The sequence below is a fragment of the Lissotriton helveticus genome, chromosome 11, assembly GCF_964261635.1.
Source record: "Lissotriton helveticus chromosome 11, aLisHel1.1, whole genome shotgun sequence".
Classification (NCBI taxonomy): Eukaryota; Metazoa; Chordata; class Amphibia; order Caudata; family Salamandridae; genus Lissotriton; species Lissotriton helveticus.
The window spans coordinates 1,154,896,047-1,154,921,630 of record NC_136072.1 but is presented as its reverse complement, the minus strand read 5'-3'; the positions used below and the strand labels follow the sequence as shown (position 1 = coordinate 1,154,921,630).

Sequence of the window (25,584 nt, the reverse complement as noted above, 5' to 3'; positions counted from 1 at the left end):
GTGAACCTGCCAGAAGGGCCATGTCCAACAACAACATAACCCTCAAGGCGGAACATGTCAGAGCCTCCAATGAAGCACAACAAGAAATGCTGATATTACGCCAGCAGATATCCTCAATCGGGATCAAGGGGGAATGCCCTGTCCATGCGATGGTCAGGGATTTGTGCTTACGCTTTTTCCCCAATACCTCTAATCCTGAGGGTGTTACGCAAGATGAAATCAAAGCGCCGCCATCTCATCCTGATTGCACCCCGGTGGCCACATCAGTGCTGGTTCCAAGAACTGCTGTTACTATCCCAGGACCAGCCGATCCGTCTTCTTCCGACACCCACAATGTTGTCGAGGAACAAGGGGCAGGTGGTTCACCCGGACCCTCAGTCTCTAAATTTACACGCATGCTCCTCATTTCCTAGAATTCAAGGACCTTGACAACCCTCAGGACTGTCGTGACATCTTAACTAAATCACGAGCTTCGAGCACGATTAATACTTACCTAAAGTGGAAGAGGTTTTGCTGTTGGTGTGAGGCTAACAAGGTTCAACCTATAGAAGGTTCTGCGGAACAAATTATCCCTTATTTGCTACATCTAGCTAGGTCTGGACTCACTTTTTCTTCAGTTTAAAGTCCATTTAGCCGCACTTTCCAGATTCAGAAAAGCGGCTAAGCTTCCTTCTTTATGTTCATCCTCATTAATCAAACAATTCATGAGAGGTCTTTTCCGAGCATTTCCTCCGGTGCGGCCTCCTCTACCGGAGTGGGAACTTAACACTGTCCTAATGCAGTTAATGAAACACCCATTCGAGCCGATCCACAAGGCCGAGCTCAAGTTTCTCACGTGGAAAGTTGCTTTACTTCTAGCTCTAACATCTGCTAGAAGAGTGAGTGAAATTCAGGCCTTCACTATAAAGGAACCATTTCTACATTTCTCTCCGGATTATGTGACCCTCTGGACTAATCCTACATTTATACCTAAAGTACCGTCACAGTTTCACCTCAATGAAGCGTTGAGATTACGGACTTTCTTTCCAAATCCGTCTACACCAGCGGAAAGAACTTTACATTCTCTTGACATCAAAAGATGTTTAAAGTTCTATCTACAAAGAACAAAGACCTTTAGAAAACCCAACCAGTTTTCTGTGGCTTACGGACAAGCTACTCTGGGAACTGCAGTCACAAAATCCACAATTGCCAGATGGATAGCATCTACAACCCATTTCTGTCATGACCAGACTAACAGGCCATTGCTAAGGAAAGTCAAAGCCCACTCCACAAGAACTGTGGCAGCGTCTACAACGTTGTTTGCTGGAGTGACTCTAGAAAATATCTGTCGTGCTGCGACATGGAAAAATGTCCACACTTTCACGAGACATTACTGCCTTCAATCTACATGTCAAGAGGATGCGGTGGTTGGACAGGCTGTCCTATGCCATCTTTTTCTTTGAGACCAGTTTCAGGTACCTTTCAGCCTTTTGAATACTATCTATGGTTGTCATTATTCATGATACACGCAAATTTCTGCGATTATAACATGCTCATTGTATATAATATGTGCATAATGCTTACATATCCATATAGTAATATTATTATGCATTTTTCTTTTCCTATTCATAGGTCATGCTTTTAACTTTGAAGGTTTGGTTTATTATACCTTTTTGTTAACAATCTATGGATGCAATTGGGAGTTTATCAGCATAAGTCTCCCAACATCCGCATCCGACTGTATACTTGCTATACTGCTTGCTACTCCGATTCAGGCATGTGAATCTATGAAAGATACCCCAATACTGGATAAGAAAACAAGTTACTTACCTGTAACTACAGTTATCCAGTATTGGTATCTTTCATAGATTCACATGGACCCACCCTCCTCCCCGTAGTCAGATCTCTGTTTTGGGATACTTATTTCCCACTTGTGCTAACGAAAATCTGAGGAGAACTGGCTCTGCTGAGTGTTCTTGAGGGTGCTGATTGGCTGAGATTAATCTTTTGGTTCTTTTAGCATAATGATGTAGATAGGCTACTAAGATCTAGGCCTACTACTGTTATTTACCTTTTGCACTACTTTTGTATTTACAGTGGAACTCCTGGCATGTGAATCTGTGAAAGATACCAATACTGGATAACTGTAGTTACAGGTAAGTAACTTGTTTTCATCCCTTCTGCTAATTTTATTGCAAGTGACTGTGTTGTAAAGGAAACTGGTGTAGATGTTATATCTTTTATGTCTACTGCAGAGCAGGCAAATATATTGTTGGTAGAGTTGGTTCCCTTAAAGATCTTATGGTGTTTAGCTCACATTTGTTTGACAAAACAATATTCGTACTCCACAGCAGTGTAGCAAATTATGGAGAATATTTTCAGAAAATTGCATGTTATCTTTGTTTTTATGTTTAAGTCCAGGTCAAGCCATCACTTGCTTAAGCAAAGTGCAGCTGATAAGAAGCTAACCCATTATCTTTTGCCCATATTGCCAGGCCTAAAATTTAAGAAACCTCTTCTCTTGAGTTCTCCTGTTTGTAAAGGTTTTCTTCAGGCCCTGGCATTTGTGTTGAAAACTTATTTTAGCTACTTACAATTAAACAGATTAGTTATGTGTCACTTCAGGTATCTCGCTTTAGTATATTTCATACATTTTCAAGCTTAAATTATTCCACATTGTTGCTGTTGGAGTCCCACAGTCATTTACAATAGCAGTGCACAACTGCTGGAAACTGTTTGATGGCCTTTTCACCGAATTGGAAAAGACCAAAACTGAAGCCATTTAGGTCAGTGTGTTGAGCTCCCTCCCACTCACCCAAAAGAGATCACTGTTTTAGATTTAGAATGCAAGTGTGTGGGAATAGGAATTAGGTGAGCCTCTAAAGGGAGAGGGCTGCATATTAATTTTTTAAGCTAGCCATACTGGAGGTTATAGTTACAGGTAAGTAACTAATTTATTCTACAGCATTGACTCTTTCCTAGATTCCCATGCTTGATTATGAATGATGAGAAGAATTAAACAGTTTAATGTGCAATACCTGCAGTATCAATGTAAGACCGGAAACAGCAAACACTCGCATTATTTGAAGCAATTTGTATGGAACTGCGTGCTTCACTGCAGTCTTTTCCTATACTGCTTCACAAGCAGTACTGACTTGTAAAGGTGTGGCAACCTTTCAGAATCACTGTCCTGCAGATATTCACCAAAGGTATGTTCGCTTTGAGGGCAGCAGTTGAAGCTTCTCTTATGTAATGCTCCGTCACTCTGCCCTTAAGGGGTCAGTTGCCTTTGAAATGGCAGAAAGACTCCCTAAACACCACTTTGCTACCCCAGCCGTAGCTGCTCGGCACTGACTTCCGGTGCAGAAAATAATTCATTTTAAGGCCCTGTGCATTGCTACTCTGGCAGTACATGGAAAAGGTCCACCCATCATTTGGCAACTACTCACCCCTTACACTCCCAGGAGGCCTTTACGGTCTGGAAATTTAAAGTTGCTGACAGTGCCTAATGTCAACAAAACGAGATGTCGCTTGCACTCCTTCGTGTATCTTGTCCCCAAGCTATGGAACGACCTCCCCACTAACCTTAGACTGGACCCTGAAATCACCATCAGTAAAACTCCTGAAGAAGCACCTCTTCGCTCCACACCACTCCACAATCTAAAGTGCATTTAGCAAGCCGGCAGGTATGTCTGTTTATCCAGTATTGGATCCATCATAGATTCACATGCTCAAATCACTCCCCGTTGTCGAAGTGGGAGTCCCACGGTACTATAGTAAAGAAGCATGTATAACTAACGGGCTGAAATGACACTCAACCATAAATTTAATAGCTGATTTGTCCTTTTTTTAACAAAAGGACCAAATTTTAACTATGACCGATCAGGTGATAGCACCCTCTAGACCACCCCTGAAGAGACCGATTCCCTCAGATTTTCACTGCACTTCAGGTGTCAAGGGAGTGTGGGGTATGCACCAGAAAGATAGTTACAGAAGCAAACTAACTTTTTCTTCTCCATCGGAAGTATTCGGTCTGAATTCATGAACATCTCTCCCTCCTCTCCAGAATGATTGACTGTGCAGGTGGCCTCATTATATCCTACAGCGTACTGGTCTTTTGAAACAAACTGCCTCAGAGAAACTTCTGTGCGTGACCGGTGCAGCCTCTGGAATGCTTGAAGGTGGTTAATTTTTTATATATACTTTTGTAGCAGCCTTTTTCAGGGACTGCCATTTCCTGATTAATTGCCACTTTTTTTAACGCAGTGATTTCAGTCGATTTATACCTTTTTTGACTAATTAGGTTTAATTAGCTTTCAGGACAGACAAAGGATGCTTCATAAAGATTTTCTTTTATAAATGATTTCTAAATTATGTTTGAAAGTTTTCTAGGGTCCCTCAAGTATTGAGGTATTTGGTTTGAATAGAAAATCAATGCTTTATTACAGTTGAGTAACTTTTCCATCTTACATCTGTTATTGAATGTACCAAGAACCTTTCTGTACACTTTATTGATGGAGGGTGGCATTTTCTCTGAACTGCATTTCCATAATTTCTTTTTTAGGGCACACCAGACGTGAAAATGTTTTCTAAGCCAGCTTCCCTGTGTTTACTCAGCAAGTACTTGCTCAAGTCCTTTGTGTGCTCTGTAAGTAGCCTACTTTTTGTTTGAATGGTGTTTATTTGATCATTTGGCTTCCTTAATGTGATAACCTCGGCCTTGCCAGTGCTTTTTGTAGGATAGCGAGGGGTTGAGGGAGGTCCTCCACCTTGACCACAGAATGTGTGTTTTGGGGTGTTGCCCATATTACAACTTGTTTACAAGGGGTATGATAAATGAAACCTTCATTTATTGAAAGCTTAGTTGAAATGTGCAAATCTAGTAGGTATTAAATACAAAATATTGTACATTATCTATGAAAAATATGACCAGGTTTTTATTTGAACATGAATGGAAATACAAAGCGTTTGGATAGTTTTCCCAATGCAAACTGACACCCAGTGTTAGTGGATTTCCCGCTGTATAGTTCATGAAGTGTCTCTGTACATGTATGCTGCTGTTTCAGTTACCATTAACTGCCAGTTAAGTTCCTGGTGATGCCTGAGAATATTGCCATCAGACAATAATCAAGTAAAGTAGCTAGTAGTAGTGAATCGTAAAGAAACACTTAGTGATAGATTCCTTACCTTAGAATTACCCCCAGGCATCAGACTGTATCTGGAAAGTTTTCGTCAGTAATACCCCTGCGCGTCGGTAGGCATCGTCGTGCGGGTCCGCGTTCATCGTTGGCGTCGTTGTCGCCAAGATGGCGTCGCTGGAGCTACTTAAACGAGCCCACGCGTGCTAACGTCAGTTCTTTATTTTTCACGCAAGCAAGCGCAGATTCAGGAAGAGCAAGTACCCCCAGTCACTTTTTGACTGAGTTTTTTCGAAGCCTTGTGTCTCAATTCTTTTAGTCAATCGACTCCTGGTGTCGTAGGGATGCCAGGCTTTAAGAACTGTGGGAACTGTCACCGCATGATGTCGGTGACAGACCCACACCACAAGTGTATCTACTGCCTGGGGTGCGACCACGACTCCAAGTCGTGCCTCGACTGCTGGGCCATGGCGCCAAAGACTTTGCGGAAGCGGTCCCGAAAGTTGCTGGAAGTCCGGCAGTTGGCTGCGTGCCGCTCAAGGTCCCGGTCCTATGGGAGGTCGAAGGACCGGTCGCGGAGCAGTCACCATCTTTCCTCTGGATCCAAGTCTTCGCACTTGGGGGTCAGATAAGTCGAAGCATTCCAAGAAGAAGTCTAAGAAGCGTTGTCGCTCTTCGACTTCCCCTCGTCCGTCACGCTGCTGAGGGTGCGGGTGGTGCCACCCCTGCAGCTCCGGCAGAGCCTGCGACTTCGCCGCTGGCCTACCTGCTCTTCCCGGGTCCGTCAGCGACGCCTGCTCAGGTGCAAAAGTTTCTTGCTGCCATGGCCTGACTCTTTGGGCCGTCTGACCCCGCTGATGCGCCTACGGGCCCCGCAGGCCCAACTGGGGGTCTTGCCCTTCCATCGCCGGCAGCTTCAGCGCCGCCACCAGCTTTGGCCCCGGCGCTGCAGGACCCCTCTGCATCCAGGTACCGATCCCGGGCGGCACTGGTTGACCTCATCACACCTCCACCGGTGTCGACCCCTCTGCCGGCACCACCTCCGACATAGTCTGTTGCCGCTGCCGACGTCGGGTCACAGTTTCAGCCCCGACCCGGACACTGTGCCAGATCGGCATCGCTAGATGCAGATTCCAACGCCGATGGGGCCTTTTTACCCCTATGTCCGTCCTCTTTATTTTCAGCTTGTTTCACAGACATCAGAGGAAGGGAACGACTGGGAGGGGTCTGAGGACCCTTTCACACAACAGTGTGACTATGATCCGGACAGGGCAGAGGACTTTGGGGACGCCAGTGATCTTGACACCTCACCTGACCTTGGCTTGCTGTCTCCTTCTAGCGTGGCTACGGAGGAGGGAGCCAGTTAAGCAGTGGTGTTGCGTAGGGCGGCTGAGGCCCTCCACTCGAACTCCCTAAAGTGGCCGTCAGGACTAACCCGACAGAAGTGCTTCCGCCGGCTGCAACCTCTTTGGAGCCCTTGCTGACTTTTGATGACGCACTTTCAGAGGTTCTTTTGGGCACTTGGTCCATGCCCAACATAGGGGCTCCTGTGGACCGGAACGTGGCCAACGCCATCGCCCGGCTCTGGGTGACACCCTCTTTCTCTCCCAATACCCCACTCCTGAGAGCTTGGTTGTCCAAGCCTCTGCTTCCCAGAACACTTTCCCTTCCGCAACTCTGGATAGGAAATCCAAGAAGCTGGAGCAGCTTGGCAAAAATCTGTTTTCATCTGCCAACTTAGGGCTGCGTTCTATGAATACCGCATGCCTCTTGGGCCGTTATTCCCACTCTGTGTGGGACACGGTTGCGCAGGTGCTGCCTGTGAGAAGTTGGCCTGATATGCAGTGCTCACTATTCTAGTGATCACTATGTATCAGTCCAAACAACCCTTATTGATGATTGGTTGTAAGTCAACCTTATAGACCAGCTATCCTAGTAGCATGGATACGAGCAGTCTAAGGCTAAGACTCTAGAGGGCGTGTTAAGCCAGCTGTTTTACCATCACCTTACCCCTTGAACACCCAGTGAAAGGACACCACACAAGTGTTATGAAAATAAACAATGTATTTATTAGAATCACAACAACCCTGTACTCTTTATGAGGACAGGGTGCTAAGCACACAACAAAACTCTTATGAAAATACTTAAGTTAGCACGTTATACACAAATGCCCGAGGGGCACGAAAAACCATATACTCTAAAAGTGGAATGCGAATTACTAGCAGGTAAGTAACAGTACTAATAGGCTTTGGAATCGCTAGGGCTTGACTAGGGAATCGTTAGATTACTTCTAGGAGACCTAGGGGACTCGGGTGCAGAGTGTGCACTCTCACGCGGGATGCGGGACAAAGTCTATGGAAGCTAGTAAAGGCAAAGTTAGTGTTCACGGGCGAACCCGACCTGGTAGGGAGAAAACGACAGTGGATCCTGACCCTAGGATAGTGAGGCTATGCTGGGACACCGAAGTGCCGAAGTTACCTAGCCCAGGGGCTGCAGCTGCATAGGTCTGAAAAGACGTCGGGGATCTCGTTGCCGGACCAGGAGCCTGGAAGGAAGAAGTTGCTGGCAGGCGACCAGTGAAGAAAAGTTCGATGGATCCAAGCCTGGATCAAGGAAGAAGGAAACCTGAAAGCAGAGGGGACCAAGTTCTTGAATCACTAGCCAGTGATTAAGTGGGCACCAGGATGGCACCGGGCGAAGTCACCGCAGTCAGGTGAGTGGGCACGGCTGGGCTCTGCAGTCTCTCGGACCAGGAGGCGTTGTCGGCGACCAGGATGGAGGTGCGAGCTGTCCCACGAAGGTTCTTGCTGTCGACGTCGCTGGACCCAGGATTGGGCAACAAGTCTTGGCAAATGCAAGGCCCACGCGGTGGACCTAAAATGGCGTCTTAGCCGGACCAGGAGGGTCCAGGGTACTTCTCCGATGGAGGGAAGCAAGGGCCAGTCTGGAGCAACCAGACCAGCAGCAGTGTTGTCGTCGGGCGTCGTCAGGAAGGCCACAAGCCAGCGGGCTAGTAGCCAAACAACGCGGTGAGCAGTAAAAAGCAGAAGGGCCCCACGCCGATCGTGGAGATGCTGGGGGGCTGCTCTTCGGTGCTGGAGCTGCTCAGGGTTGGGGCTTCTCGGACCCCAAAGCACTCACCAGGAAATTACTTTCGTGGGCTTGCTGTGCAGAAGTCGTGCAGTCTTGGCGATGGCCGGTCCCTTGAGGTCTCGTCGCACCCACGGTTCTCAGCTGGGCTGTAGAGGTGGGTAGAGGTCAGAGGTGCCAGGGAAGCCGGGTCTCGTCGAGCTGGGCAGTCGGATTCCGGAGGAAGGACGTGCAGCAGACCGCAGTGTTCTTAGATGGTGCCTGCGGATGCAGGGTGACTACTCCTTAGTCACAAGGGAGAAATCTTAGGAAGAAGTCTTGAGTTCCTTTCGTGGAAAGTAGTTTCAGGATTCAAAGATGATCTGATTTGGAAGGGGGCCAGTCTCTACCTTTATCTTGGAAAAGGGGGCTGGCACGCGACTAAGTCCTGCCCTAGGGGTGGGACCAGGAGGGGGGTGGTTACACCCACTTCCTTGGCGGGCTTTTCCCCAGCACAGGGTCTGGAGTGTCCCTGGAACTGGTTCCAGCCAGCCTATGCACAATGAGCACCGGGGTGCCACGTGCAGTCACCTTCCTCTAAAGCCCTGCCTACCTACAATACACAAAACCCTGTCTGGGACGGTGCTGGCACCGCCCCTGGCAGGAAACCCTTTGTCCTTATCTCCTGCTCTGGGAGGACTCCCAGCAGCAGGAGGGCAGACTTGTGTCTCGGTGGCAGCATCCATTTTGTGGATGCTAAGGCTCTGTCTGACTTTTAACCGGGTTATAGGTTACATGCATGTCGTGTCCCTCTAGAAGGGTGGAATGCTAACCCCGTCGCCAGAATTGGCGAGGGGTTAGTATCCCAATTCGTATGACACCTTACTCGACATGTTTTGATAAAGCGATACCAGAGTTGGCATTTAACCGCGAGGATTATAATGCACTTTAAGAGTATATGGTATGCGATATCATGGAAACGGCTAAGGGATGGGTCCCGAAAGCCGCAGACAGGCTCAGCTCATGCCAGAGCACCATCTCACACGATTCCAAGCACTCTGCCTTCAGGATTGTTAAGGCCTGCCATAGGAGTGACTGATAGGAGATCTGTGTGTCCATTTTAGGGTTAGATATAGGTATACTATATCTAAAGCAAAGGGTGAGTACACCACCTTGCCCCAGCTGTCGTGCAGCCAGTTGTGTCAGTTTTGGATGGCCAGCCAGGGGTGGCATAATACATGCTGCAGCCCCTGGTAGGCCCTGGGTACACCTATGCCCTGGGTACCTAAGGTACACTGTACAGGGACTGATAAGGTGGCTCAGTATCCAATTTAGATATGTACCTAAGGTACATGGAATCCATTTTACAGAGAGAGCAGTGGGCCTGAGGTCCTGAACAGCAGGGCCTCAGGTCAACTAAGTCAGAAAACCAGCAAAACACCAGGCAAAAAGTTGGGGGCAACCATAGTCAGGGATCTACCTTCCTACACTGCCCAACTGAGGAGTCACGGACAGTACTCTCCCAAGCTATAGCACCAGGGAGAGATGCAGCTAAGTTCACCATTAGTTGTGGGCTTGATACCGCCATCTTGCTGGGCAGGGCGATTTCCATGACGGTGGCGCTTCGGCGCCACGCCTGGCTGAGGACAACTGGCTTCTCAGGGGATGTCCAGAACACTCTGATGTACTGCCCTTTGATGGCATTCGCCTTTTTGGCAATAAAGCAGATAGTGCTTTGGAGTGCTTTAAGGACTCACAGGCTACGGCCAAGTCCTCGGGCCTGCCAGCCTCTCGCCCTGCTTCACCTTCTGCTTTTCGCTCCTTTCGTGGCCACGGAAAGGGTGCCCCAACACGTTCGTTTCAGAGCCACAGGCCTGTGCAGCAACATCGTCCGCGCTTCCGCGGACGTGGGAACCGCCGAGGCGGTTCTGGGTGCCAGCGGGTGGGTCAGTCCACCTCCATCCTCGCAGCATCCACTTCAAAGCATTCCTAGTCCGAACTTTCAGGCCCATCAAACACGAGTGTGCGGCAAAATTCCCCATCATCTCCCCCCACTGGCGCAACATCATCTCGGACAGGTGGGTGCTGTAAATTGTCCGAAGGGGCTACTCCCTCCACTTCGAGACTACCCCTCCAGCTATGCCACCTCAGTCGGGGGACTATCTTGCGATTCTTCCGCAGGAAGGCACCGTCCTCTTGGCCAAGGGGGTCATCAAGTGCATTCCTGGGCCAGAAGTAGGTCGTGGTTGTTATTCCAACTTCTTTCTGGTCCCCAAGAATGACAAGGGCCTGCGTCCTATCTTGGACCTCAGGAACGTCAACCGCTTCCTCTGGAAGGAGAAGTTCAAGATGTTGACGCTAGCTCAGGTCTGGTCTGCCCTCGACCCTGGAGACTGGATGGTAGCGTTGGACTTGCAGGACGCATATTTCCACATCCTTGTCCTGCTGGCCCACCGGCATTACCTACTGTTCACTGTAGACCACGAGCACTTTCAGTTTACCGTGCTCCCCTTCGGCCTTACCAGCGCCACTTGGTGTTCACGAAGGTGATGGCGGCGGTCGCAGCTCATCTGCGCAGATCAGGGGTTCCAGTCTTCCCCTATCTCGACAACTGGTTATTGAAGGCAGGTTCGCCCCAGGCAGTAGTTTCCCACCTCCAGACTATGGCCAACCTCCTGCATTGGCTGGGGTTCTCCATCAACGTGCTGAAGGCGGCCCTGATTCCCTCTCAGAAGCTCCTCTTCATCGGAGCGGTTCTGGACTCTGCACAGTTTCGGGTTTATCCTCCCGAGCAGCGAGTCCGGGATATTCAGGCTATGATTCCGATCTTTCAGCCTCTATCCCGGGTTCCGGTCAAGATGACCCTCCGGCTACTGGGCTTGATGGTCTTGTACTTCCTGCTAGTGGATCATGCCAGATGGCATATGCGGCTCTGCAGTGGAACCTGAAGTTCCAGTGGGCACAGCATCAGGGCAATCTGTCCGATCACGTCCAGATCTCGGAGGGCACTGCATGACAATTGCAGTGGTGGCTCACAAATCGCGATTGGGTCAATGGCAGATCCCTCTCCCTTCCCCAACCGGAACACACAGTGGCGTCCCTTCTGGGATGTAGCGGCCACATGGGAGAGGGTGAGATCAGAGGCCTCTGGTCTCCGGTGGAGTCCGGGTTCCACATCAACCTTCTGGAGCTTCGGGAGATCCGACTTGCACTGAAGGCATTCCTTCCTTCTGTCCGGGGAAGAGTAGTGCAGGTGTTCAGACCGCACCACCGCCATGTGGTACTGCAACCAACAGGGCGTGGTGTGGTCATTGACCCTATGTCAGGAGTCTCTGCGCCTCTGGACATGGCTGGGACAGCAGGCATTTACCTGGTGGTTCAACACCTGGCAGGTTCTCTGAATGCCAGGGCGGACGAACTCCGCTGCCAGTGCATGATTGATCACGAATGGCGTCTGAACTTTGACATGACGCAAGGTCTCTTTCAGCAGTGGGGAGAGCCTTGGTTAGATTCATTCGCCACCGAAGAGAACGTGCAATGTCATCAGTTCTGCACGTTGGAATTTCCAAGGCGGCACTCGCTAGGCGCCGCTTTTCGTCGCGAGTAAAGTTGCGGTTTACTATCAGCCTTTCCGCCTATGCCACTTCTACCCAAAGTGCTGAAGAAGATCAAGCGCGACCGGGCCCAAGTCATTTTTGTGGCTCCGAACTGGGCTCGAAGAGTATGGTATCCCGAGCTACTCAGCATGGCTATTGATCCTCTTCGGGAGGATCTTCTGTCGCAGCAACAGGGGACGGTACTCCACCTGAACTGTCCAGCCTCCACCTCCTTGCATGGAGATTGAGCGGCGGCAGTTGACTTCTTTTCACCTGCCCCCCCAAAGTTTGTGATGTAATCTTGGCAGCCAGTCGTCCCTCCACTAAGATGGTGTACGCCTGCAGATGGAATAAGTTTGTGGCATGGTGCACAGCAAAGGCTGTGGATCCCCTTTCTGCCCATCTTCCAGAGGTCCTACTATTCCTCCTTTCTTAGGCCCAGCAGGGCTCTGCTCTGGGCACTATCAAGGGCTATCTCTCAGCCATTTCAGCCTTTTTACGGCTTCCAGATCAGCCTTCTCTTTTCATGTCCCCTGTTGTAAATAGATTCTTAAAAGGCATTACTTATATTTTCCCTCCTGTTCCTTTCATAATGCCTCAGTGGGACTTGAACCTGGTTCTGACATATCTGATGCGTGCTCCCTTTGAGCCAGTTCACAACTGTCCTCTTAGTCTTCTAACTTTAAAGACCGCTTTCCTGGTGGCCATCACCTCTGCCAGAAAAGTGAGTGAGCACCAGGCTCTTTCTTCTAAACCTCCTTTTTCTGCCCATCCTGACAAAGTAGTTCTCAGGACTCGTCCATCTTTTCTGCCAAAGGTCGTCACTGCCTTTCACATCGAGCAGACCATCACTTTGCCCACCTTCTTTCCGCCTCCGCATCCCTCAAAAGAGGAGGAGAGGCTCCACCGTCTGGACCCAAAACGTGTGCTCGCCTTCTACCTAAACCGCACACAACAGTTCCGGGTGGATGACCAGCTCTTTGTTGGCTACGTGGTCTCCAAGAAAGGTTGGGCTGTGCACAAGCGGACCATCTCTAGGTGGGTCGTTCTGTCCATCAAGGCTTGTTATTCTTTTGGCTAAAAGGGAGCCTCCTGTAGGACTGCGTGCCCATTCTGCTGCCGGCAGCCGCTACTGCTTTGGGACGGGGAGTTCCCTTGCATGACATCTGTGAAGCAGCTACGTGGGCCTCGCTGCACATGTTTCCCAAACATTACGGCCTGGACAGCCAAGTCCGGAGAGATGGCTTCTTTGGCCGTTCTGTTCTCTAAGACTTTCTGCTGTGATATTGGTTTGCAGACCCACAACCGGGGTTGGTATTGCTGGGGTATCTATTCTAAGGTAAGGAATCTATCACTACTTGTTTCTTTCAGATGCACAAGTTACTTACCTTCGGTTACTATTTATCTGTAAGATAACAGTAGTGATAGATTCCTTATCGCCCCACCCATCCTCCCCGTTCTGCGAACTGATTTCTAGGGTTTAGGTCATCCCTTTCAGGGTCTTAGTTTCAAGGCACTAGTGGTCAATTTCTTGCATGGCTCTGCGTTCCTGGCGTGAAAAGTCATGTACAGAACTGACATCAGTGCGTCTAAGTAGCTCCAGCGACGTAATCTCTGCGACAATGACTCCCACGACAACGCCTACCGACGTCTTAAAGATATATAGTTACCGAAGGTAAGTAACTTGTGCGTTAGTGCTCCGACTGGAACAAAGGGTTTGGGAGACTGAGGCTGATATATGCTTTCATTGATTTATTTATTCATTTATTTTTAGCATTTGTTAGGCGCAAAACGAATTATCCCCCCGGGGATCTCTCGGCGCCACAATATCAGAAGAGAGAAGGGAGAAACAACTGATTAGTGACTAAACAGCCAGGTTTTAAGATGTTTTTTGAACAGCCCAAAGGTGGGGCTAGCTCGAATGTCGTCTGGCAGCTTGTTCCAGTGGGAGGGCACAAGGTAGGAAAATGAGTGACCTCCCATTCTGATTTTGTTGATCCTCCTTGGACACAACAACCGCCGATGCCTCAGTTGCCGACAATGGGTACATGGTATTGACTTCTTGCTGAGGTAGACTGAGCCATGCCCCTGTAGAGTTGTAAATGCAAGACATAGAAGCTTGAATAATGCTCGCTTCCTGATGGGCAGCCAGTGAAGTAGACTCAGAAGAGGTTCCCAAGGAGATCGGGATGGCCGATTAAGGGCAAGACGTGCAGCAGTATTCTGCACGACCTGCAGTCTAGACAGAAGATCTTCCCTAATTACCATAATCCAGCCTACTTACTAATATAATAACGCCTGAATGAGCGACTTTCTGGCAGAAAGGGGAAGCTAAGGAAAGATCTTTCTCAGGATAAGCATCAAGCCGACGCAGGTGCCCGAGATGCTTTTCACGTGTTGCTCCATGGAGAGTTTATCATCTATGACAACACCTACATTTTTTACCCATTTTTTTGGGGTGGTTGGGAATCACCCAACTCAGGAGGCCACCAGTTAGTAGACCAAAACTCCTCTGCTTTCCTAAACAGCACAATCTCAGTTCTGGTTGTGTTCAGCTGCAAAAAATTAGCAGTCATCCAGGCCACAGTCATTAACATGCATTTTTTTAATCTTTCTCTGATCAATGCGCGATCTGAATCAATGGTGGTGATCAGTTGTGTATCGTCCGCATATGAGCATATGGAGAGGCCAGAGAAGATACATAAATGTTGAATAACATGGGGCTTAAAATGGAGCCCTGTGGGACCCCTCTGTCAACAGCCGAGATGTGAGATGAAAACCAGTGAAGTTGGACCTGCTGCGTTCTGTCGGCAAGGAAGCTTTCAAACCATCTAAGTGCCATTTCTCTGACCGCAATCTCGCGTAATCTATGCACTAGGATTCGATGAGAGATGGTGTTGAATGTGGGCAACAGGTCAAGAAGGATCAGCATAGTAGGGATCCCATTGTCTAGGAACAACTTGATCGTATCTGTGACTTCAGTTAGTGCGGAATCGGTGCTGAGCGAAGCACGAAAGCTTGACTGAGCGGAACCAAGCAAATTATTCAATTCAAGATACTGAACTAACTGCTTATTGAATAAGGCTTCCATGACTTTGAAGAACAGAGGGAGAAGGGAGATAAACCTTAAGTTTTGAAGTTCCAGAGGATCGGCCAGGGCTTTTTTAAAAATAGGACTAATTTGTGCCAGCTTCCATTTCTGAGGGAAGGTGGCTGTGATTAGAGATCGGTTACATATTTCAGCAATGGGGGCTGCTATAGCCGAGACCAAAGCTGTGATGATAAAAGGGGGAGCCACGTCGAGAGGGGAACCAGATTTTAGGTGATCCAGTAATGAGTGGACTTGGTCCACCGTAATGGCCTCAAAAGTTTCCAATGAGGAAGAGAAGGGAACCTCATGATTATATGAGACCTGTTAGACCTGTCAGCCCTTTGGGTGGTCCCTCACACTTATTTATTTATTTTTGCCCCTTTCTGCCTCCTAACCTTTGTTTTTTTTATTTTTTATGTCCACTGGAATTTTTATGGTGTTGTCCTTGGGGCTAGGTGTTTCTAGGCCTCAAACCCCCCTTTTTCCCTGACTTAGGTGCTTTTCTGACTGGATCCCCAGGTTCCACAAAATGGTGGCTTTCAACTGCCACTTGCCTGGTTACCTCAGGATTCAGGTCCATAGGACAGTATGAGGGTTTCCAGAACCTTCTGGACTCCTCTGGACATTCTAGGGTCAGCCTATAAAAGGCGGAATGTTGGGCAGCCATTTTTTCGTGTGGAGAGGAGTGTTTTTCAGTTGGAGTACAGGCTGTGAGAGGAGGAGGTTGGCGCAGTGTGGAGGGTTTGACTGCCTCATGGGGCTGCTCTTTCTACTGGCTGACGCTATCCCTCACTTATTGATCTGACCCAGCGGGTGTATCTACCTCTCATACCCCTCATGTTGAAAGGGAGTGTTTACCCTCAGAAGTAGAACGGGACATGAACTGAAGAAGGTCAGGTGAGGGCAGCTGAGACTGCCTCCTTCTGTTAGAATTTGAACCCCCCCCCCCCACCCCCCCCTGCGAAAATAGACTCTAGCTGATACTCAGCACTCTGGCGCGACCTGGTTCACCTGCAGCTTCATGATCTGCCTGAGGTTCTTTTCCCCCGCTTGGCCAGGAACGCACTCGAGTGGGGTGGCTGTCAGCTGATCCTGGGGTTCCTCGCGCTTTGGCGGCTCCTTGCGGCAGGCCTGTAAAGACTCGTGAAGTGAGGGACGCTGCGCTGAGTTAGCGGAGCTGTCAGCGCCCTCGGGACAGAGCTCACAGGGGTGAAACGGAAGCTGTTGGAGAGAGCCGCCGGAAGAGGAGTGAGTGAAACGCCGCCCAGAAAGTGCAGCGCGACGTTGGAAGGGGAGGGGAGGAGTTGACGGAGGCTGGGCTCGGGCGAGATCCCTCCCGGGTGAAACCAGATAGGGGGAGGATCTCGGTAGCGCCGAGGAGAAATTGCATCGGACCCTGTCAGTTAATCAGACGGGAACCGGCTTCGGGGTGGGCCCGTCTCCCATCGAAAACCCGCATCAGCTGGAGAACGAGGCTAGACAAAGGAAACTTAATCCTGGGCCGGAGGGCCTGGCAAGACTGCGGAAAAAAGTAAGCTGGGAACGTAGACCGGAGGGTAGGGAAGGCCGACGGAAGCTCCTACCTTTTTATAGCAATTTCAGCCCAGACTAAGGGAATATACTGCAGGCTTTGGGTGACTCGAACTTGCTGAACTACGCCCCAGACAGATCTCCCTGATTATTGGACTCGTTTGTGAGACAAATCTACCGCCTGGGAAGAGTCTTTCTTAGATGAAGAATCTTCAGGATATAGCTAAGGGAGCTCCCAGCAGATGGAAGTCGGGATAACAAGGCTGACCCAGTCCTGACTGATTGAGGGTTATTCAGGGCCTAGAAGATTCATTGTGTTATTCTATCAAACTAATGTGGTCATAGAGGGAACCAAAAATCTATATGAAATAAATGATTACCCAGCCTGTTTCCATTTAGCTATTTAGCTGCTTGAACTCATATATCCAAGAATAACAACTGTGGAAATGACTGCTGAACCCTTATACCTTTGTTTAAAAAGACAATGAGTTATTGAGGGTACTGTACAGTTTGATTTCTCCAAAAGGAAACACCCAACTTGCCGTTTACTTAAAATAAACTGTGAAGTAGTTGCTAGAAGATTGGAGTGCCAAGGTTGTTGCTGAACTTTTATCTTTTTGGAGAGCAAGCGTATAATCAAATGCAATGTATTGTTGAGTTTTTATTGATGTAAAGAGACAGATGGAGAAATACTTGTTGTGAATAGAGACAAAACAATCTGATGGAATAAGTGAACACAAAAGAACTTTTATAAAAGTGAACAGTATTTTTCTAAACTGGTGTAGTGTTATTTTTGAATGGATGGACGCTGAGTTACTGTAAGGGTGTGACGCAAGCTTAACACTTTTGCCTTTGGAAAGTCCTCTCTACCCTGTGTCAAGCTACCTTTGTGATCTGGTAACCCCAGGTCCAACAAGATCACACTGGGTTCCGTCTGTAGGTTAGAGGAGATGTAGATATTATCAATCTTTAGCTTCAAGTAGTTGGCCAGATCGTCACAGAGCTGCGGAGTATGTTGGATGGATGAGTTGTTCACCCTTGGATTGGTGAAATCTTTGAGAATTTTAAACAATTCTTTGGAAAAATTTGATGGGATTGGAAAGATTTTCAACAGGAGCATATCCCTAGATCCCACAATTCACCCTTCCAATCACACTAAATTGAGCATCATCTACAGCCAGGTACTCAGAAAAAGACGCATCTGCAGCAATGAGGACACCTGTAAAGACCATCTACAAGAGCTTGCTACATTATTTAAAATGTGAGGCTATCTGCATATCATACAGCAACACATTTATTTTATTTATTCAAAGTTTTATATAGCGCGAACAAGATCCTTACGGATATCAGAGCGCTTCACAAAGACAGGGTAGGGGCGGTGGGAATGAACAGAGATAATGGAAGCAGTATAATAGTCACTGACATGGTAGGATAATAATAACATACATAAAACATATCAATATGCAAACAGGTAAACAAGTAATATAAGACGGCACCAGTCATTGATACCACTACAGAGGTGTTCAGGTACACCTTGGGTGTGTGGATGGCTTATACCAATGTCTTAGTGTATAGGGAACAATGAGTGGGGGCATCGGGAGAGTGAATCAGTAAACCAAAGTGTAACATATATTGGTCGGTATTAAGAGAGTAGCGTAATAGTGTCCCCCATCAAGTAGAAGTATAGTGCCTGACAAGTCTTTGCAGATACCCAGGGAAGCACTTATTTGGAATACCAACAGCAGAAACCAAAGTGACAGAACTCCATTTGTGGTTGACTTTCATACATCAGCTTCCAACTACAGAACTATAATGCAAAAAAAAATTCCCTTACTATCCGCTTGTGAAAAATTGCAAAAGGTTTTTCCAAACCGCCAGTCATTGCTTACCGCAGAGCTCCCAATTTAAGATCTCTTATTATGAGATCTGAACTCAAGCAAGCTGTAACATATTCGGGGGTTAGTTGCTGTGACTCTAAAAGGTGCATCACGTGTGAATACCTTTTGCAAGCAGCATCATCATCAGTAACTAGTTCTGTTACGAGAAGGACTTATGGAATAAGACAGCATCTTACATGTCCCTCAACATGCATTATTTATTTGTGATTTAGTGCCAACCCCAAAGCTGTAACAACCAATATGTAGGCCAAACAGTGAATGTCCTCCGAAAACGATTCAAGAACCACAAATCTGCACTAATTAATAAGAAAATGGACCATCCTGTAGCCAATCATTTTAACCTTGTGGGTCATTTACTATCAGATTTGAAGATTTTCCCTGTGGAACATGTCTTAAAGGAAGAACTCCTGGACTCCAGAGAACTTCTGGAGGTCCCTTTTAAAATCACTGCATCCAGATGGACTGAACATTACTGACAATACCACCTGATTACTGCATATCTCAAGAGCTCTCAAGACTATTGATTCTACATTCCAAATGGAATTTTCACTCATTATGTTTTTTGAAAATTCAGCTGTCATCTGTGCAGCCACTGAGCAAACCATCTTGTACTATCTGAGGAAGGTGGAAGCTGAAACGTTTTAGTGGAAATATATTTTTGTTCTTTGGTGAGTCCATCTGTTTGAGTCACTTCTTTCTTGGATGGACTCCAGGGCATACATAACCCTGTCTGTTATGCCCCCTTTTACATACATTGTCCTATCCACACAACAATAACGGTTCTGAACAGGTGACCCTTTACCTAGTAGTTTGCTCCTGTCTCTTCGACACCAGGCTCTTAGTATTTTACCTTAATCCATGTACCTGACGTACATACCACCCGTCCTCAGGCATTCCATAGTGATTCTGTATTAGGGTCACCACCTTTTTCATCCTTGGCCAACAGGCCTGCGGTGCATGATCGCATTATTTTAGAAAAACATTTATGATTGTTACCAAAACATATCGATTCTAGAAGAAACCCTGGAGTGACCACTCAAGTATAAAAGACCCTTATTCCCCATGCAAATGAGCTGAGAATTCCTTCCACGCTAACAAAGGGTCCTGCATGCTGAATCTTCGTCACAAATCGGTCTGACATCCCTTGCGGTGTGTCATCCTCCGAGCAGAGACGGGGTCCTTCATTCTCTACCATCAGATGAGGGGGTTGGTTCTTCACTATATTCTTGGCTATTGTTGGACTTGGCCCTTCTGGCAGGTTCACCCCTAAACTTTTTGCTTTTAATGGTGACCTGGTGATGGTGATTTTTGGGTTCTGCGCACTTTCACTGTGTCCCAGTGGAAAGTGCGTGCTCACTTTGAGTGCATGTGGTGAGATAGGCCTGCCTTCCCATAGGAATGCATGGGGAATGTATGTGTCCCTGGTAGTTCCTGATGCGTGGGGTGTACAGGCTCGAGTCTGGTACGTGCGGACTCGTGTGATTGAATAATGCGAAATGAGGTATGCGGCGTGTATGTGTCTAGTGTGGAAGTGCCACTTCTAGACATGGCTATGTGTGTGCTGTAAAGGTGCCGGCGTGTGATTGGCTGGAGCTGGCTGGGATGACAGGCTCCATGAGTCATGATGGGTCTGCCCGGTGGTGAGTGTGGAGATTAGCATGCTGATGGCTGGGGAGGAGTGCACCTGTGTCCTGAATAGGGCTGGGCTTTCCCCACACGATGCTGGCACCGCCCCCTGTGGTGCATCTAATGACCCTAGCCCTGCCAGTGAATAGAGTGAGGGCTGAGCACATCAAGGGTGCTCCAAAACCAGCTGCAACTGGTTTCTCCCCCACTCTGCACCTACAGACAAAGGGTTTTTCAGTATAAGAAGGGGCTGTGTCCCCATGAATGTTGTGCTATTCCAGGATCCTGCCTGAGGGGGCTGCTGCTGTTGCTGGGCAGGAGGACCGCCACTTGGACTGCCTCCCTGCCTGGAGGCCCAGTGAGCTGGCTCTGGGCCCAGCCTTGCCCCCCTACCTGTCTCCAGACCTTTGCTGGAGCTATATTTTGCTTGGAGCGCCTGGAAGCGCTTTATTTGCCTTTAGCGCTTGAGAGCGCTTTATTTTTGGTCCTAGCGCTAGGGAGCGCTTTTGTGCACAGCCGGTGCCTACCCGGCATTTGCCCGCTTTAATTGCCAATTTTAAAGCCCCCTGGCAGGTGCCCACCTCGCAGGGACCTTGCCGCTATTTTTGGGGCCCGATCGAGTGCCCACCTCGATCTACCTATTTACAAAGAAAGCCGGTGCCCACCCGGCGTTTGATACTGTGTCCACCGCCGGGCCGCCGCGCTGCCTGCGACGACCAGGAAGTGGTTGTCAGGCCGGCCAATCAGAGCGCGGCCCGACCGGAAGCCCCGCCCCGCAGCCCGAGAAGAAGGTAGGAACCGGCTGCATCGGGCTGGCGAGGCTCTCACGAGGGAGAGCCCCGGCCGCCGGCGAAAAGAGGCACAGTCCGGCCAGAACACAGCGGAGAAGAGCTGCCGGGCAGAGGAGACGCGCTACTCCCTTAGAGCAGACCGAGGGAGCATCCACAGAAGCCCGGTGAGTGCCTGCAAAGGGGAGGGAGCAGTCGGGGCACATTGCCGGTTCCCGCCCCTCCCCGCCAGTGCGAGGGCCTGAGTGGTTGTGAGCCCGTGAGGCTCAAGGCGGCAGCTTTATTGTTTAAAGCCCTAAGAGGGCTATGGGGGCATTTGTTCATTCTGAGTCCCTAGAGGGGGGACTCCGACGCAGGTGGCATTTGTGCAGAGCCCCAAGAGGCTCAAGCTGCACCTTTGTTTTGTGTAGAGCCCAAGAGGCTCCTTGACCACATTTGTTGCGAGCGCCCACGAGAGGCTCAAGGGGGCATATTTGTTTTCGAGCCTAGGAGAGGCTCCAGGGGCATTTCTTGTTCTACAGCCCTGAGAGGGGCTCTTGAGTGCCCACATTGTGTTTAAGAGCATGAGAGGCTCAGGAGGGCCATTCTGTTTGGTTAGAGCCACGAGGTTCTTGGGGGACACAAGGGCTTTGTGCAGAGCCTGAGAGGCTCCAACGTTGTCCCCACCATCATTGCTTCACAGCTGCCCAGCACTTCGTGGGCAGCTGCCACGTTTAGGACCCTGACACTGGGACCCAGGCCTCCTAGCCCTAGGGAGGCCAGTTGGCCTAGGGACTGCCACAGGTTGTGGCTAATGTGATTTTTGCGCAAATGTGTTCTTTGATACACCTCTGAATGTTTTTAGGCATCATGTGTTTTCCTTCCCTGCACCTCTGAATGTGTTGTTTATGCATCATGTGCCTTGTTCCGTACACCTCTGAATGCATGTTCTGCATCATGTGTTATGTGCTTATACCCCTACAGGTATTGTGATACTTGGGTGGTTGTTCTTGCTAGTACAGGTGGTGCTAGTGAGGTCCTGGTTCCCTGCGTCACCTGTTCCTAAGGTGGTTAGGATTGCGTAGGTGGTACTTAACCGTTACCAGTAGTTACTGGTTGTGTACTTTATGTTCTAATTTGTGCTACAGTGATTGTATATTCTAAGTTCTAAAAGTGCTGATTCCTGACAGTGGTCCATGTGGCCCTGTCTTGTACATATCCCCTGTAAATTCTGCCCATGCCTGTTGGCACATTGTAAAGTGTGTGTTTTTATCTAATGTGTTTTAGTGTAATACAAAGGCTATTTTTATATAACCTTGTGTGGAGTTTCCTTTGTGGTGGGCCTTGGGTGTTGTCGCTGGGGTGCGTGCGCAAATACTTAACTCACATCACCTCCAAGTTTAGCCTTGCTGCTCGCGCTACATTACCTAGAGGTTGAGCAGGGGTTATCTTGGCGTGTAACTCCCTTGCCCTGACTTAGGAGTGGTGGTCTCTGACTGACTTTGGCGCAAGCCCTGGCCAGCCAGGGATCCCATTTCTAACAGCTATATACATATATATCTATACACATATACATGCTACACCTACATATGCAGGCTAGGTACATTTAGGCAAATTACATAGTGTGTGCAATATAGGAATATGCAAGTGCTACTGTCTTATCTGAACTGTATATGTTCATCTTCTTAGCACTAAGGTAGAAATGTATCTACTGTTTACTATATTAGTACTTGCGATTTCTTTCGTATGCTTCTGTCTCCTGATTGTCACAGCTAATATGTTTTACACAAAGACTGACGCTGGACCAATAAATACTTATTGAAACATCCTAAACGACATCCTGTGTATTTTCCGAGAATAAGTAAGCACGTGTGAATGAGTGAAAAGTACTGTACTGTTTTCCACGATCCCTGAGGAATCAGGATTGTCATGTTGAGTGGTTGCCAGAAACTACCTACACCACTGTAAGATACAGGGGGTGGTAGTGGCACTGTAGAGCTAGCTGGCTGAACGGCTGACGTATCCTGTGGGGTTGTCTTGAATCAGTTTGGACACCAAGCCCTCAGTTTAGGTCATCCAAAGCACGCAGGTCCTGGGGATTCCTAGGAACTGCACAACACTTCGATGAGGAATAATAGTGGTAGGCCTAAACGTGGAGGTGTGTATCTATGAAAGATATCAATACTGGAAGACCACAGTGTACAGGTAAGTAACTTGTTTTTCTCCAGTATTGAATATTTCATAGATTTACATGTTTGCATCAATGTAGCTAGCAGTAAGTAAACAAAGCGGGCAGGGAAAACCATGTTAAAAGAGGTAGGCCTAAAATAATATATGCAGCATAGTGACATAAAGCTGTAAGCTAAAAAAAAAAGAAATGGAGTGGGACTATTAAAGGGGGGAGGAATGTCAGGAAGAAGTAAGAGGGTACAAGTAAGCAAGTGGGTAGGTGTATTGGAGCAAATGTTTTGGATTGGGGCAGGAAGTGTAAGAAGCTACTTTGTGATGGACAGTCCTTTGGGGTGGAGCAGCAATAATATTATTTCTGACAATCTTGATGGACTCTAATTTGAGTTGCTCCATTCCTGTCTCATAAGTTGTCGTACAATGATTACTTTTATCACCTCTTTTTTTTTTTTTTTTACCCAGGAAATAAAAAAATTAAAATGCAGACTTCTGAACCAATAATTTTCTTTTTCCAGAATTGGAAAGTCTTGAGGGTGTACTTGTTTTTCCTAGTTGGTTTTGGGCACCCATTTTTCTCATAGGATCCTGCTTGCAGTCTTCTGTCCCGTTTTTCTAACGTGCTAAAAGAGCTGCATATATTGGACCCTGTGAGCTCAATTTCTATTTGTAAAGGACTTTCATTCCGAATAGATGAGATGTTGTTTGCTCTGGTGCAAGGAAGAGCAAGCCATTCTCATCTCATCGTAGACATACAGATACTCCCTCCACGTTTACAGGCCAATATTTACCAACATTATCACTCTCCACCACCTCATGTCTGCCTTGTGGTTGACATTACAACTTTCGACTAGGTCCTGGTGCGAGGGACTGCCATACTGAATAAAGAGATGTCTGTTTCAACAATTTTCCCATCTGTGATATTCGAGACACTACACCAACATCCAGCTTCCAGACCGCTACTTCTATTGGTCCCTGGCCTCTTAGAGCCTGCCATGGAGCTGTTGTTGACACCACTCATAATAAAGCCTGCTCCATCAGGACTTAAAAAGAAATACTGACCTCGGTATCAAGACCCTCTATTCCTCTGATCTGACCCTCCACCAGACTCTGTGGTCATATTGGTGGCTAAGAAATACCCTTCAACATCTCCATCATCATCATCTGCTCCTCCGGATAGAGAGCAGGAAATTGGACTCCGCAAAGTGTGCCACACAGTAGCAACATAATTAAAAGCAGCCAGCGCTACAGCTCTCTTAGGCAGATATGACAGAGCCTTTCCAGCATTTTGCTGATCTTATTCCAAAAGACGAGAGAAGACTTCGTGGATATAGTCAACGAGGGGCAATGGTATCTAATCAGGTGATTAGTGCAGCAGCAGATTTTTCCCTACTAGCTGCACATGTTGTCATGGAGTGACCCTTAAGGAGACCTGCTTGGCTCCAATTGACATACCTTAAGCTGGAGTCGCAACAACGCATTCAGAATTTGCCATTCTCAGGTTGCACACTTTTTGGAAGTCCTGCTGACCCTGAAACGGTGAGAATGAAAAGCAAAATGGTGTCCCTCATAGAAGTGGGTCTAGAGAAACCGAAAGAACAAAGAAAATTGTTCCCACCTTACCAGCGTCTGTTTTGTTCTCAGAGGGTTCAAACACCTCAGTGGTGCACAGGTAGATGTCAGCAGCAGCACCACAGATTGTACCAGCAACAGGGTAAACAGACAAGAGGACGCTCTACCCACCAGCCTGCCCAAGGGGGTAGACAAGCAACAGGATCCAAACCATGAGTCCTCACTTCCCCCTCTTCTATTACCCACTCCGGTCGGGGGAAGCATTTCTCATTATCTGACAGTGGAACATACTACAAAGAAGCATGGGTTCGGAATATTGTGCAACATGAATATTGTCTCAGGTTCTCCACTCTGCCACTGTCCATTCCTCCAAAACTGTCCAATTTCCATTTCACATTGCTCCAGTCGGAAGTCAACATCCTCTTACAGAAGAAGGCGGTGGAGTCTGTTCCTCGCAGTCAACGTGGGACAGGCATTTATTCCAGGTACTTCCTGGTGAATAAGAGACAAAAACAAATTCAGACACATACTGTATTTAAAAAAAGCCAACATGTGGATTCGGCAAGAGAAGTTCTGGATGCTGGCATTACATCAAATCTAACCCCAATTTCACCAGGGAGATTGGCTTTGCTCCATTGACCTTCACAATGCATACTTTCACATTCCAGTTACCAGAAAGCATCTCAGTTGTAAGATTTGTTGTGGGAAAGGACCATTATGAGTACACAGTACTTACATTTTGCCTAAAGTCAGCACCCAGCACATTTCCAAAGTGCATGGCAGTGTGGGCAGCCCATCCAAGAAAGCACCGAAACTTCATCTACCCATACCTAGACGACTGGATCATAAAGACGTCAAGGTCTCAAGAAATCCAACTTTATTTCAATTGGACATGGGATCTCCTTTCATTTCAATCTCAACAAGTCCACGCCAACTCCAGTTCAGAATTTGCATTACTTGGGAGCCTCCATTGACACCAGACAGGCAAAGTATCTCCTTCGGAGGAGAGACGCTTGATCCTTCAGAAATATCCTACTTGCATGAAGGTATCTCATCCAACGCTGAGGGCTTTATCATCTCTTTTCAGCTCGCCTCATGCATCTTCCTCACCTCCACATGCGACCTCTCCAAGAA

At 48.0% G+C, this 25,584-nt stretch overlaps 1 protein-coding gene across 3 annotated transcripts in view; it reads left to right on the top strand.

Moving 5' to 3' along the window:
* Positions 1-25,584, top strand: part of CDC45 (cell division cycle 45) — a 435,048-nt gene that overhangs the window by 343,683 nt on the left and 65,781 nt on the right. For all 3 annotated transcript variants that reach the window (XM_078667950.1, XM_078667952.1, XM_078667951.1), the window contains one exon: positions 4,544-4,627. In XM_078667950.1, the coding sequence (XP_078524076.1) occupies positions 4,544-4,627 (84 nt within the window). The remainder of the gene's footprint in view (positions 1-4,543; positions 4,628-25,584) is intronic.